Source organism: Rhynchophorus ferrugineus, unplaced genomic scaffold (assembly GCF_030347505.1).
Source record: "Rhynchophorus ferrugineus isolate W39M unplaced genomic scaffold, kcgeb_rfMv2 rfM2, whole genome shotgun sequence".
NCBI lineage: Eukaryota > Metazoa > Arthropoda > Insecta > Coleoptera > Curculionidae > Rhynchophorus > Rhynchophorus ferrugineus.
In genome coordinates this window covers 30,165,357-30,181,878 of record NW_027472581.1, presented here as the reverse complement: position 1 = coordinate 30,181,878, position 16,522 = coordinate 30,165,357, and the positions used below count along the sequence as shown (strand labels likewise).

Sequence of the window (16,522 nt, the reverse complement as noted above, 5' to 3'; positions counted from 1 at the left end):
TCACTATGATCAATAGACAATAAATCAATTAAATATTGTGTATTTATAAAAATTGGGTTTGTTCGTTTTTAATATATACTTATACTTCCAATTGCTACTAAGTTGTCGATAAATACCTGATATAATGTGAATCGTAATTTAACAAATTATGCTATATGATAAGAGCATAACGAAGCAATATTATATATCTTAATAAATATATAAATATATATAATAAATATAATAAGTAAAATATTTTATATTTTAAAGGTAAATGGCCACTCTTTAAGTATATTTTTCTCTTAAGGCTACTACAGGTCAATTTCAACCTAACATGTAAGGAATTTGTTGTATCCGATACAATTTCTTAGAGCTTATAGACCAGGCTGCAATTTGGTTCAAGCAGTTAAATTTAGAAAATTTAGGATTGATAATATTTGTTATAATTAGTTGATATACATAGTCTACTCAAAATAACAGTGAACTCACACCATCAAGAGTTTAATGTATTTCCTGCCGCTACTTGTAAATTTGTTTTAGAATCAGAAAATATTTTCCTTCTCAGTTTCTTCTAGTTAAAAAGAGACACAATGCTGGCTGATACGTTCAAACATGTAACCGAGTCAGCTTGTAAAAGTCATTCAGTTGTCAAATGGTCTGTAAAATTCTTTAAAATATTAATTACAATAACTACAGGTTTAACCCGGTAAACGTTGTTTTAACGCTTTGCTTGTTTTGATTAATTGATTTATTTCAACAAATCATTGCTTATCATTACTCTGATTGAAAATGCCGAAACTAGAGAGAACAGACTGTGTCTTTGATCAGATACTTCGAACAGGAATGAGATAATGGAGGCATTTTTACTCCTAAATATATTCTACTAAATAAGTTAAATTTAGTATGCGGCAAGATAAGTTTCGGTTTTTATTGAAAATATTTATTAGCGTATAATAGCGTTAAAATATTTTTTTGTTGGAGCTGCACTGAATATTAGTATGGGCACGGTCACTGAAATATTTCAAAAAGTAAAAAATATAATCTTGGACTCACCAAAAAGAAACCTTTCTCATACGAAGCGAGTGACGAATCAAGATCAGCTTGATGTTAGCTGCATTAGAGATCAAATATATGAAATGTATAAAACAGTGAGTAGTTTTTTTCAATATAAATATAATTTAATACAATTATTTCAAAGCTTTGATATATGCAGCTCTCTTCATATGTGTCACTGTTGGGTAACATAGCATAACATAACATTTAATGGAACTTCTAGACATTGCTTTTAAAATAATACAATTTTTAAAGTCATATAATAAAATCAAATAAGGCTTATTATTTCAATTTGTGAATTTAGATGAGTCGGGCATATTTCAGAATAGGACATTGGATCACTCATGGCAATATTAAATAAAAATAGTGTTATGGCAGCGAAAGTTGATGGGAAAAGGCAAACGTTGGAATAACAATTGATTAGATTTTATTAGTCATAATATTTAATAGTAACTGGAAACAGTAATGGTTAATAACACCTTCGGTTTGGATGAACTCACATTGAAGAGACACATTGAAGAAGAAATTGACAATTAATAAAATTGTGAACAAGTGTTAGATATATTGAATGTCGTATTATGATTCAATGCTGACAATTTTCAAGATTGGATGATGCGAGTGGAAACAACACAAAGGTGTATATACTCATTAATAATATAGGATAACTGTAGAAAATCGTATTGTAAAATGTGAAAGATTTATGTGCCTAGATATGTGTGTAATTGTTTAGAATATACATAAGCATTTGGTATTTTAAATTAGAATTTTGTTGTATGTCAAAGCAAAAATAAACAAAACTCGGAGTTGATGCGGCAACATTGCCACGTAATCAGTTCAGATGACGGAGTTCACTGTTTTTGAACAGACTATACATAATGTTGCTATAGTCCTTCCAACAAACCTATAATTGTAACCTATAATTATTATCTAACCTTTTGGCGAATGTTGCAGACATTTGACAACAGGGTCGATCAGTACCAACATAAATCAAATGTTATAGACTGACTTCCAACGCATCAGACCTTCTGCCTTTTCCACATTTAACTAGGGCAAAATAAGAAGGAAAAATAGGTCCCGAGTTTAAAACGAATTTTACAATTTTACAAATGGCATTTGACAGTATATTCGATTTTACCTGTGACGTGCATTGGATGTATTGATTGGAAGGACTATATGTTTCTTGAGATACATTTTACGAACAATATCATTGAGATCAATATGCAATAAAATGATTTCATTAAAAATTAGTAGAAAGCAATTATTTTCTAGTATCTTGAAATTTAAGAAAAAATGCACATAAAGAAATGGTGTAAAATATACTTTGTTTTATTTAATAAAATATTTAAATAGATTTCAAGCGATACTACATCTGAATCTAATTAATATAATGGGCCGGAAGTAAATTCCTTATGAATCTGTAGAAATATTTTTTCACCTTCATTAAAACATAAGTTGAATCTTCTTGATGTGCTTGAACTCTACACTAGGATGCCGAAAAATATAGATATATCTATTTTTTCAATATTCGATATTCTTGTTGACCGATATTTATCGATATTTTTACAAAAAAAAAATGATTAAACATATTTTTTAACCATTTTAAAAAGATCATTATTTTTTATTCTCTGCTATATCGGTATACTTTTATAATTATCGAAATCTTTCACCCTGGTCGACATCTCTACTGTAATGAATGTTTCATAGAAAAATATGAGGTAAGGCAAATATATTTTCAATTCCTTTTAAACTTCTTTTGCAATATTACATACTTTTAGTATCCAACTGTTAATGGTAAATAGCCAGTTAATAAAAAAAATTACATTTGAATTCAGCTGTACAAGTTGTGTCGTTGTTAACGATATGTATTGCTTACCTTATTATGATACTGCATCAGTTGAATAATAACTCTAATGTCATCGCTGTAGTTCTTGATTGATATTACCCTCATGATATTGGCCGCATCCTCTGCATCAGGGTCTTGACAATACTTATTGGCTAGGACTAGGCAAGCGTCTGCTTCGTGTACCTACAAAATATCGCTTTCATCATACGCCGACTCTATGTTATTAAACTGATTTAAATATTGACGACCAATGATAAGTGAAAACTGTGGTAATATATAATTGAAACAATAACTTTTTACCGGAGATGTAGCGCTTGATGAATAATAATATATGAAAATTATGTACATTTATATTCCATAATAAAGCCAGCATGTAGCATTAAATATTAAGCTAATAGTTTTGGTATATTTATTAAAAAAATTACTTACCAATGGTTCATTTCCTGTTAAATTATTGATGTAATTCATATACTGAGGCAATATTATTATTTATAGTGTGCATTAATTAAGAATATGTTACAATATATTTTAATTAATAATTTGTTTTATTTTCATAGAATGGAATACAGTCTTTGCATTAATATTGTTTAGTAAATTAATAACTAGGAACGTATTTTATTTAAAAGCAGTTTGACCTTGATGTAAAAATGAAGTAGATTAATTGTTTTTTACAAGTTTTACAGGAATATTTGCTTATTCAATTATAATTTCAAATATATATGTACAATTATATATTAATACAATTGTGTTGCCTAGTTTCAATATTCATCAACTTTTACTTTGATAAGCTCATATTGTTATAATCGTTCACTTATATTGTTATATGATGTAAAACTGGACTTTTGCCAAATAGCATATGCACATAACTTTGTTGAAATTTTTCTGATGTAACATTGTTAGAAATCGAAGAGTAAATAAAAAATTGAGAAATATTATCGAAATGGTCAAAATGTGATCGAAGGGGTAAATTTTATTGAATTTTTCACGAAGGCTATTCAGTTCTAAAGACAATATAAGTCAATCCAAATTTAAATATGAATATATTCAGTTCATATTTCTGAAAATAAATTGAAATTAAATGTTAGAGATTACAACATCAATTTATATTATTTTAACCGAATATTTTCTAACAATGCACAAATTCAACATTCACAGAATTCGGAAAAATGACCTAACCATATACTATAATACAATATTCCATGAAAAAAACTATTGACAAAGTTAACAGAATTTCGCTCGACTTGATTAAGTAAACGATTTATTTTATATTTTATTTTTCAGAAATTTTGGAGCAAATTTAAAGCTCCACAATTTCTGAAATCTTATAGGCAGGTATGTGGCAATAATATATCAAGTAATCAGCATCATTGTTTTTTAAACCTGCCTTGTTTTGACTGATAGTTTAAGATTAGAAGTGAATTTTCATCTGATATTCTAAAATATATGAATAGATTGAACTATTATTAGAATTTATTAGACGTCATGATTTATTAGCCAAAGATACTGATAACTGATTGAAGCTAATTCAAGAACAACTCGTCATGCGTGAAAACTAATCATTCGAATCTTTAACTATAATTTAACTTTTAACTTTTTAATAACTAACTTTTTAGATAAATTATTTTCATATTAGGTCTAATTTATATTGATTGTTTTGATATAATTTTGAATCTAGGGACTGGTACCGAAATGTCAACTTAAATATATTTTTAGGGCGTGCTTATCACATTATTACTGTTTGAATAACATCATCAATATTGAATCAGGTACATTAATATGCTTGCAATATTTAAGTCCTGTTAGAATACTAGTAAACTAGTTTTTCGTTATTTTTTCAAAATAATTTTGAAATATTTATACATATTTGAAACTAACCAACACATATTTGTAATACCATTTGCATCCCCAGTTAAAAAGTTACATTACCAAAGTTGTTTTCACAATCATTGCGACGACAAAGCATTTCGTTAAAAATGTACAGGAATTCGAAAACTAAAGCGTCAATTTCTTCATAGAAGAAAAAAGTAATCTCTAATACGAACGACTCCTACTGGCCAAGTTCGTTTCTAATCGACTCGAAAGCTAAAAAAACGTATGTCTGTTCGGCATGCCTCAACTAACATTCATCTAACAAGTAATTCATTAAAAATAAATCATGATAGACCGAATAATCGATGAAATAGTAAGCGAAAAAAGTCGTGAGAGTCCAACAACCGGAATGTGTGCTGTTAATGGTTTCTTGTCTAAAAGTAAAAGAAAGAACAAAGGAAATGAAACAAAAAAAAAGATCCAATAATCCTATCAAAATTTGTTTCTAGTTGCATGCAAGCGATAATCGACCTATTTGTAGAATATAAAAAAGGCTAGTTGAAACAAGATGGCTCTCAGTGCGAGAGTGGTCACTTACCGAATATTCATCGTATTTTTTTGGAATTTATTTAATTTTTGTTGATTTAAAATATGTCTCATAAGATCTATATATTAAAATCCTTGTATCAATATTGCGTAATAGATAGATAATAAATAATTAGAACAAGAAGGGAAGACAGAATGGTTATAAGAAGGGAATCATTATTTAGACCTTCAAGTTAATCTCAATTATATAAATTCGTAATATTTTTGGGTCTAATTATTGTAAATTGCAATAAAAAATTGGAAAGGTTATTCATCAAACTTGTATAACCCTAAATATATTATTTTGTTAAAAATATTAGTGCTGAATTTTTATTGATCTACAATCAGTTTAACTAATATTTTAATTTTTATTGTTTTGAATTTGTGATGTTTCCATAAAACATCACATAATAAAATATGAATTTTTTTTCTTATTATCAATTGATTTTATTATAACATATATCTTTCTTTTTATTTTTTTATTAATTGCATCTAATATTAGATATGCTTAGTACAATCTTAATTTACAACTTAATTGAATACCACTGTTATGTTGTACTTGTAATAATATACAAGCAAGACGAGTAAGGGGTTAATATATCGGCTTGTATTTCCAAAAGTAACATATAGTGTTATAATTGTGTTGATTTTATTGTTATCAAATATAATATATTGCAAACCTATGATATTTTTAACGGACATCTTACTAGTTTGTGACATCTGCTAATCATTATCAATACTATTTAGTGGATAGTAGCACTGCATTGGATAGTAAACAACATCAAAGTAGCTAACTTGAAAAATGAAATTATAATAGGCAGTGACTACAATGGCAAAACATTAGCGATCAAAACTGATTATCACCGAAGGTACAGAAGGTCCTGTTGCCTGAATAGCATATGGTTGTGAAACTATTTCATTAGATAAATCCACATATAGGCCAACGAATGCAGATTAGATCCCAGGTCTGCTGGATTTTTACATCATTAGAAACATTTCAAGAAATTATTTGAAAATTAAAGAGAATCTAAAACTAAAATAAGACTATTCATCAATTGTAAAGTAAAAAGTAATTCCTGTTTGGTTAATAGAAAAACTGATTAGATAAGTTTTGGAATAAAATTGGAAGAAAAAACTTTGAAGACTAGATACAAACTAGATAAAAACAAACTGACGAAAAAGAACTGGATTCCGAGGTGGAGAAACTGATAACGATGTTCAGTACTCAGCGTGGCAGAATACCCCAGAAATTAGAAGGCAACTAAATGGTACTAAATTCCCTAAATAAATTTTAGAATTATTATCAGAAAAAAAGAGCGAGGAAGAAATAATATTAGTTCAGGGCTCAAAAAGATGAAACTAATATCAAATGAGACATGAAATTAAACAATTAAAAGTTAACAACATGAGTCAATTTCTCCATGGACTTGCTAATAAAACAAGTGCCTGAATGTTTTCTGTGGAGAATTATCAGACACTTAAAGGGGCCTATAATGAAATCGCCTCCGATAAAAAATAAGGATGGGTACTTGGCCAGAGATAATCCGGGGAAGTCTACAAAATTTTCAGACCATCCCAAGAGAATGTCTCAACCCCATACAGGGGATAACGTTAAATTATTTCCCTCCATCATTGTATAGGAAAAGCTGAAAAATAAAAAAATATATTAGCGCAAAATAGGCTCTATAGGCAAAATAGATTTTGAACATATTACCGGGAAACTATTAAAGGAACTCTCAAGAAGAACACTAATTAAGGTCATGAAAGTAATAAATGCTACATTCAATCTACAACATATATTACAACAGTTGAAGGTGGCTGAAGTAATTATAATTCCTAAACCATGAAAGCCGCCTCATGAAACAGCGCCATAGTGACCAGTACGTCAGACTCAAACAAGAAAACGCCTATTCTAACTTGAGAAAAATATAAGCAGGTACAAGGAAATATAATGGAACTAATCCATTATCTTCTGTACACTCGGGACTTGCCTACATTCAACGAAAATATTGTTGCTACATTTTTTACGAAAAAAAAAACAAACAAATATTGCCAAGTTCCAATGCTGGAGAGAAAAATGACGCATTCAAAAACCACATGTTATAATAATAATTATAATTATTATAATAAGTTTTTACCTTACCAACAAGTTTTGAAACCAGTATGGACTTATGGTATTCAACTCTGGGGTTATATCAGCAAAAGCAATAGAAATAGTATATAAATATTTTAAAACAAGGTACTGCCAGGTGTTGTGGATGCTCCATGGTAATCAATTCAGTCGTTGTGTTTAATAATAAAATGTGTTTCATCATTTCAAAAATTATGCTGCCATTCACAGTATTAGTAATACAGATAATATTATTATTTCATAAATTAGTATATTACAGCTTTTCCATCATTGGGATTATAACTAATAATTTAACAAGATGCTTGAAACCCCAATTGTTTGTTGTTACAGTTCCTGTAAAGAGTTATTGTGAGTATCATTAGCACTAACAGTTTTATTAGTTCAAAAAACAAAATGACTATCATAACATTAAAAATTATGCACACTTATATTATATACTTAAGCAGTCAATAATTCAGTCAAGTTTTATATTTACAACATTATTATTGCAATATTAACCAGGAAACTAAAAGTATTTTTATTGAAAACTCCTGTAACCAGTTTTTGTGAGTACCACTCGTGTAGTCTGTTACGGTACATGGTAACACATAATGATTTTAATTCAATATAGTACTAGCTTGTTTCGGGATTTTATATAGTATAGTTCCTATGAGACATAGATATATTACTATTATTTTTATCAAATTTAAGAAAATGTCTAGCAAGAATATATTAGTACTATTTTGGAAGTACAATTTCTTATACCTTACTAGACAATTTCTCTTGATTTTTTTATAGTTTTCATTTCCATTTATTTTATAAATTATTTTTAGTAAAATTAAACTTATGTAAGTGTGATTTGTAAATGTTGTTGATTTGTAATATGGCGTGGCTAGTAAATGTTAGGTACCAACACCAAATATTTTTGAGTTACAAATTATTTTGGTCAAATTATAGTCTATTTTTCGAAACCATCAATTGATAATTCTATTTTTGATAAAATATTGTTATAATCTCGCTCTGAAACTGTCAATTCCACTATTGTCAACGTCACGGCATTCGTTAGTTCCGTACAAAATGAATTAAACATTTATTTCAGTCATTCCATGCCAAAATAATAACGACTAATTCTATATGGAACCAGTTAATCATGAACGGGTTTAGTCTAATAGTGTCCATAAACGTTGTCTAAATTACTAAATATTATCATTTAATTATCCAAAAATGTTCTTAGATATTATTAAATTATTATTTACTAGATTACAATGGTTGTCATTTTCTTTTTGTTAGATTAAGAATAATAATTTTAAGAGGAAATAAAACAAATCTTTATTAAAGTTTTATGAACATTTTTTCAAAGTTCTTACAAAAGACTATTAAATATTAGGTAATTGAATTTTGAATATTAACGTTACCAGATTATTCATATTTTCGCTGAAACTTTAAAAATATATATAAATGGAAATATGTATTGAAATTGGGATGTATTTAAATTCTTAGTGTTTCCATATTTGTTCTAATTTTGGATAGAATTCGAATATATATATAAAACAAACAAAAACAAAAAAATTATTACATCAAAATATTTGTAATATTAAAGTACTATTCTCGTGTATGATAAGTTCTATTTTATTTAAGTTCTTATAATATGTTTAGAAAGTAGTAATATGTTCAATAGAAAAACAAGAATATTAATTCATGTTTTTGTATTAAGCAACGCTTTTCACATTTCCTTAGATTTTATAATAATGTCAAATTCATTGGTTATAATACCTATCAATAATATATAATACGTCTTAAATAATAAATATAATATATTAGGGGATCTTATTTGATTTATACCATAAATGTTTAAAAAACAAATACTTGATATAACGAAATATCTATATAAAAATAAAAATTTTCTTCAGTTTTTATGACCCTACTCTTGTCAAATGTAAGTGATTTTTGACAGATTCCAGGCAAAATAGTACACAGAAACATAAATACAATCAATATAAAAATAAAATATTTTATCAAACGTATCAAGGACAATAGATTTTAGGTTAATAATGATTTAATGAACTTAGTGTTGCCAGATTTACAAAATTTTCATTAGTTCGAGAAAGGAATAAAAATTAATAATAAAAAAGAGAATAGAAAATGACAACCTTGCAGTCTGTGATTTGAAAAATAGACTATACACCGAGTGGCCGTGTACATCCTTACCTTAACCCGTTGCAAATCGATGGGATTCATGATTGTGCCCTGGAAGAATTCCACCGTGGTAAAGTGCCTTTTGAACAGGCCCTCCAATTCGAGATCCGGTGGTTTCCTGTACAGTCGCAAAAAATAAACGGTACAAAGTACGAAATGGCTCTAAATGTTACCCTCAACACGCTGATCTAATCAATAAGGGAAATCATCTTAATTTCATTACCATGCAGCCACTAACTTAAAATAAAAATGGTAGGGGGTCATAGCCCAAATCAGAAGCACAGCAGAAGACTTAGTTATTGCTATTAGTTATGATAGTTACATCGTAACTGATACGTAATGTGATTCGTATTTTAAGGTACTACAGATTGGTATTATAGAATCATCTAAAGCTCATTTGCTAATTTATTTTGTTTTATTTTCATATTTACTTATTCTTAAGTGACCGATTGTATTGCTAGTTATATGCAAAAGAACTTTTTGTTGACATAAATAATTATTTGCCTCACCAGATTGAAATCTGGTTTCTGCAAGAAAACATAAAAATGGAAACCTAAGTAAGCCTTGGTTAGTTACCATCTTCCCAAACAAGCATTATTTCTTTATATATTTAGCACAATATAAATATAATTCCTAAGGATGACATGTTTTGCTGAAAATTAGAGTATCTTTAATTGTTCAATTTTATTTCGATTAATTTATTTGTTTTCAAATGAAATACGAATAATATTAAATTGTTTAGATTTAACCTCATTTTATAAATTATGTATGATAAAAACAACTTAATAAAACAACTTAAGAATTATTAGTTGTTTCTAGAGAATTTTTTTTTAGAATAAGTTATTCATGAATAATGACTGGTGCTAAATAAATTATTTAAAAATGTCCTTGATTCCTAAGTGAAACCTGTTAAAACTTCACTTCTATTATTTGGCTAATGGATCATGGGTTCGAGTTTGAATTCAGAACGTCAATCCACATCAGAGATAGATATATGTAGTGCGGAGTTATGGAACTGATTGTATATTAATTTTAATGACATTTTAATTCGTTTTAATGTCCCAGATAATGAAATAAACATGTTCTTCTACGTACATCCATTTAGACTACGACCAATCGAATTTTTGCAGCAAAGAAAACATGAACAAAGTATGTAAATGAAACAAAAGACGACCGAAGTGCGCATGTCATATGTAAACAGATTAAAAAGTGACACCTTGACACGTTCAAGGTCGACGGCGTTCATCATGGTGCCCTGAAAAAATTCCACCGTCGTGTAGTGACGCTTTAGCAGTCCCTCCAGCTCCAAATCGGGTTCCTTTCTGTATAATGGGACAACAACATTTTCACATTAAAACAACACCAAAGTAGGGTTAACATAATATTGCAACTCGATAACGCCTTTGTCTACGTAAATATGAATCAAATTACTACTACAGAATGTTATCGCAGAATACGTTAAAATAAGTTGATCATTGTTAGCACTAACGCTATATTTTGTCTTTATTTTCTGCATTGCATTCTATTTATATAAACAAAAAATATATCATAAATATTGTCCATTGCTTGTCGCTACTACTTTTTTCCTGAGTAAAAGTCGCTATTTGAAATCTCGGTCTAAATAATCATTCTGATAGAATCTGGATGTATCCTTGTAGGACTTTGTTCTGTTTGACCATTTGTATTTTATTGGTGTCACTTTTCGTACAACATCCCCACAACAGAAATCCAATAAGTCCATATCGGTTTTAAAATTTGCTTATACAATAGCAACTTATTATTCTTCCAAGTAATCAATACAATTTTCTATATTTCAAATTCAATTGTTTTCGCAAAGGAGTTTCGCATCGAGCTTCATCCCAGTGTTGTTGATATATCGGATGACACTGTTATTCATTATTATTGTTGTATGTGCAGTTTGGTTTTAAGTAAATTCAATATACCTCGATTACTTTGATTGGCTTTTATTCTCTATATATAACATATTTCAGTATAATATAAATTTGTTTGGTATTTTAATTTATTATAAATGAATTATAATGTATTTTATTAAAAAAATATTCAAGTGACAACTTAAGAATAAAAATATTTTAACCATCTGTTTTTTAACTTAATTTTTAAACTCACCTCTTAAAATAATTTTGATTTTTATTGCATGTTAACCGTCTATAAATATTTAAGCCTTTAATAATTATTTACGAACCTTTGACACCAAAATGTCTCACAGTTCATAATAGTTACTTGAGCTATTCCGCTGAAGCGAATTGAACTTGACCATTTTAAATTAAGGTCAAAGAAAATTGCATCGATATTGTCTCTAATATGCGAAAGTGCAATAACGAAAAAATAATACATGACTCACTTATAAATTATGAATCACTACCAAACAGAATATATGAAATAATTTTATTATATAAATTAACTATTTATTATCAAATCGACAGGAAAGTAAAAATTGAAATGTTAATGCGAAATGAAGTACCATAAATAATTAGTATTTACTGATTGTTTGTCGAGCTTGGTGGTCGAAGTTTATCTAAGAATGAATTTGGTGTAAAATGGTAACAATTTCAATGTTACATTTAAGATTGAAAATAAATAACACAGTCACGCGGAATATATTTAAACATGAGAAAGGTTTTTAGTCTTCTTCAAGACTTGCGTCAGACCCAGTAGTTGAATTTGTTATCATATACTATAAATTGACGGTTCACAATAATTTGCTCAGGCACCAATATCGTATATAAAGTAGAAAGTCACGATTTAAATATTCTGCTTCGTATCTTGGAACAATAAACTTCGTATAATTTATTATGAGCTTTTCAGTTTCTATTATGATACATATTTATTTAAAGTGCCATTAGAACTACTACTCTTATATTCATCAGATCTTGTTCCTTCTGAATATTCTGTGTTATTGTAATTATATCGCAAGATTTGTTCATTCGTATTGGACACCCGATCTTTCAGAACTACAAGGAAGATGGAAAAAATACACACTAGCAACGGACAATATTTTCATTGATATACTCTTATAAGTTTTTAAATAAAGCATTAATATTCTCAAAAATTACCCAGAGGTTATTTTATATCCTAAAATACAGAATAATATTAAATAAATAAGAGAATTAATAACAAAAATAGTAGAGAATTAAATTTTCTATGGTTAATTTATTTTTAATTGCTGTATATTAATTTAAAATAATATTTTGGTTATTACATTTGTGTTAATGCTGATTAATTAATATTATTGTAGAAAATATCAAGTACATTTAGCATCAACCTATTAAAGTTCGAAAAAAAACCGCAACATAAAAATGCTTTATGTATTAAAACATTTATTTTAATTTTTTTCAGGTAATTAAATATAAAAATAAATGTCTTGTTAATTTAGTTTAATTTAGTAGGTTACTGTAGATAATATTTTCTATTTAACACTTTCACATATTCTGTTAAAAAAGTACCGACAATACGCCGAAAGTTTTTTTAACTTTCAGTCATCAAACTTGCCTTTCAAGATAATTAAAATAAATATATTATAAATATATATAAATATAAACATATTAAAAAGAATAAAAGTGAAATTAAATAGAAAAAGTTCAAAATATAATATAAATGAGTATTCAAATAAAAATGTATAAAATATAATTGTTAGAGCATGAAATTTATAGTCTCTTAAATTTCAAATCTGGTTATATTTATGGTCTTGTAACGACTTTGAGCCATGGCGAAGGTGTAAAGTTTTACCCAGAAAAATAAAAAAAAAATACCAAGAAAATATTATCCTAGGTGTTGAAGACGTGCGGCGTGCCAGCAGCGACATCCAGTAAACGATAAAGATCTGTTAACCCCGAGACATTTATCTGGGATATTACTAAAGGGTAATTTGAATCGTTCATTCACTCATAGTCATATAATCCATAAAGTGGTGACCCTGATGTGATCCTTTCGCAATATGAGATTTGGTCTGGTGAATGGATATTTCGTACAATATAGTGTGTTACCGTTATATTTTTTCTGACACATTTTTTTTTGAATTTCAATATCACACTTTCACAAGTGTTTTTCTTTCAATATTTATAGTCTTACATGAAGTAGTTCCTTATTAAATTTAGTTTTAGTGCCGGAACTTTAATAAATTTCATTTCATTTATTTAATTTCTTTTTCAAATTTTTATTTTTTGAGAATCTTTTGAAATCTTAGAAGTTTTAACATCATTATCATTATTTCCACTGTCTAATCATCAATATTTCGACTGGATATTTCTTTCGGCGCTATGTTTAAATCAGAATGTCTTCATTCGCCCGCTGTCTCAGTCTTATCTGCAGATATTTTCATTTGAAAAGCTTTGCTTAGCTTTGGTCGGACGCCGTCGCTACTTGTTTTCCTGGAAACCGTAACATATGTGGCTACGGATTAGTCATAGAGCAGCCACAGAAGCTAGGTATCGATTGCAGTCATCGTAGACTTGTCATGTCATGTGTCGATTACGGGAGTCCAGTTCGAAAATTATTTTATTTTCAACGTCGTCCAGAGACTACATTCAAGTTCCAGAGCACCGATGAAATACAGTATCGGATCGAAAGATATCGACAGCCGAAGCTTCACACATGCCAGTATATTCCGTTTTGTCATTCGTCTGTTCACCCTTATAAATCAATTTCACATCGTTGTTTTACTGATGTGGTTGTTCTCAATGGGAAACGTTGTTTTCCAAACAATTTTACACAGTTCTAAACTACTTTTGACTGACTTAATTAAAAAAACTCGGTACAATTTTAAAAGAATATGGGTAACTGTATTATTATAATTATGTTATATATACTTAAATAGTAATTTTATAGAAAAAAATTAAAACATACCTATGTAGAAACACTACCTCCACATCCACGTCCTCTCTGTCCTCGTGCAGGAAATCTTTCAAAAAATGCGACACCGATTCATAGGTAATATGTCCACAGACCACAATATGCCTACATAACAGGAAGAAACGTCCATAAGTAAACCAGTAACGAATAGACCGTCGGCTCGATAACGTCATGCAACTAATCTATCATCAAAAACAAAAACGAAACAAAAAACAAAACACAAACAAACCGAAAACAAAATTAGTAATTTTAGATAAACTAGGATCAACGTTCGAATCAATTCAAATCAAAATCAACTGTGCAAATATCATCGAAAAATCTAAAACGGAGGAAAAACGGAACTGAACTGAACGGAAAACGGTAATAAAATGTGGTAAATGCCCAACAGCCTCGCCACGCACATAGTTTTTAGGTAATCTCGTTTTTTTTTTGGTCAAATGGTAATGTTTAATTTTGCACATCATGTCATGTCCATGCAATACTAGAACGTTTTCAGTCGAATCACGACAGAACGAAACAAAAAAACAACAATAACAACAACAAAAAAAGACAATAAAGAAAACATAAAAAACAATGTTACAACACTGACAACAATGGGGAAGAAAATAGCGTGCAAAATCGATAGAAACGATGTCTTTTCGATCTCGGTTTCGATTACACGTTCTAAAATAAAATAAAAAAAAACACATAAAATAATACACATCAACTATCATCAAGACAACGGTCGGCTAGTCAATGAGCAACAGACCGACCGGAACGGCTGGTCTCTGATCCATCCCAATGCGATGTTATTACCAAAAATAAGAAAATTAGAAAAAATTCTAGGTAATCTCACCTGCGGCCACGTTCGTTCTTCAAGGTACCGCCATATTTAGGACGTGTTCCAATCAAGTCAATGATTTCTGGGATACAACTAGCGAATATTGCCTATCACCAAGACAAACACATAGAATCAATGGTGTTTTGCACGTTAAACAACTGTTATTTTGAGCAAGATCAGAGAAACTATGTTTGTATATTTGTATTTTTCCAGATCGGAACCCTTCTTTTCCGCTATCAACTCTAAGCACTGGAAGAAATATGAATGACGCGCCATTCATATTTCTTCCATCACCACCACCATCAAATCGATCATCAAATCTGAAGAAATACAAGAAACATGGAGTAGACAATTATATCAGTAGTAGTACCCCATTCTGTTCTATCAACGGTCATCGTTATGTTGACAAATAAAAGAAACATAGATGAATCACCATATTCATTATTTATCATCCTCGCACTTCCTTCCGACTATAAAACCAAATGCATCAATAAATCAAGTAGAACTAAAATAAATGTCGACGACATTATGTAATTCCAAGATATTCTTCCTCTGTTTATCGCTTTATTTATTTCATTTTCCTCTGATAAGACTGTGGCCGATAAAATGTTCGTTTTTATTTTATTACGTCAAATCTTATCATTGTTGTTATAAGATCCACAATAAAAGTAAAAAGGAAAAATGCAGAGGCACATAATGTTTATTTGTTAAAAAAATACGATGTCCATAAATCATATAAACCCATTTATAAAAAATATGTATGTTACCATGTTTTCTCCATTTTTCTTTCCCTATTTTTAACCAAAAATAATTGAACTGAAGTTTTTTTTACTTTAAAATAATATTTTTTAGATTATAAGTAGTTTACAAATTTTATTAATCGTTATAATCATTTAAATTAAATATTGATAAAATATATTACCTTAAAAATGGTGGTACAAATTCTGATAAATTACTACAATTTTAGTACTTCCACTTCCATTGCTTCTATCATTATATTGCTATCATTAATTTTATTTTATCCATCCTTTTGACATACTTTTATTTTAGGTTTTAACAAACAATTTCAGCAACTTAAAATTATCACTCATGAGTCTCCACGTCCATCATCAGTCATGAAGAAATAAAATAATAACCCGAGCAAAATTATTTATATTAAGCTCGATGTGATATCGTCACGTGACGCTCTTGTCACCATATGCCAAATGAGTCGGAGTTCTTATCACAGTTCCTCACTATGTTTCTCTTATTTTTATCA

General features: G+C 28.7%; 1 protein-coding gene across 19 annotated transcripts in view; it reads right to left on the bottom strand.

Annotated features, from left to right (window-relative positions):
• Window positions 1-16,522, bottom strand: part of slo (calcium-activated potassium channel slo) — a 148,535-nt gene that overhangs the window by 52,260 nt on the left and 79,753 nt on the right. For 15 of the 19 annotated variants that reach the window (XR_013004265.1, XR_013004266.1, XR_013004267.1 and 12 more), the window contains exons 10-12: window positions 14,439-14,549; window positions 9,588-9,693; window positions 2,906-3,058 (exon numbers count right to left, since the gene is read on the bottom strand). Coding sequence is in view for 12 of the 19 variants with exons in the window: in XM_076394897.1 (XP_076251012.1) it covers window positions 2,906-3,058; window positions 9,588-9,693; window positions 14,439-14,549 (370 nt within the window). In the remaining 7 variants the exon portion in view is untranslated. Of the gene's footprint in view, window positions 1-2,905; window positions 3,059-9,587; window positions 9,694-14,438; window positions 14,550-15,279; window positions 15,372-16,522 lie in introns of all 19 variants that reach the window. The other 4 variants (XR_013004269.1, XR_013004271.1, XM_076394895.1 and 1 more) reach the window with 1 other exon arrangement.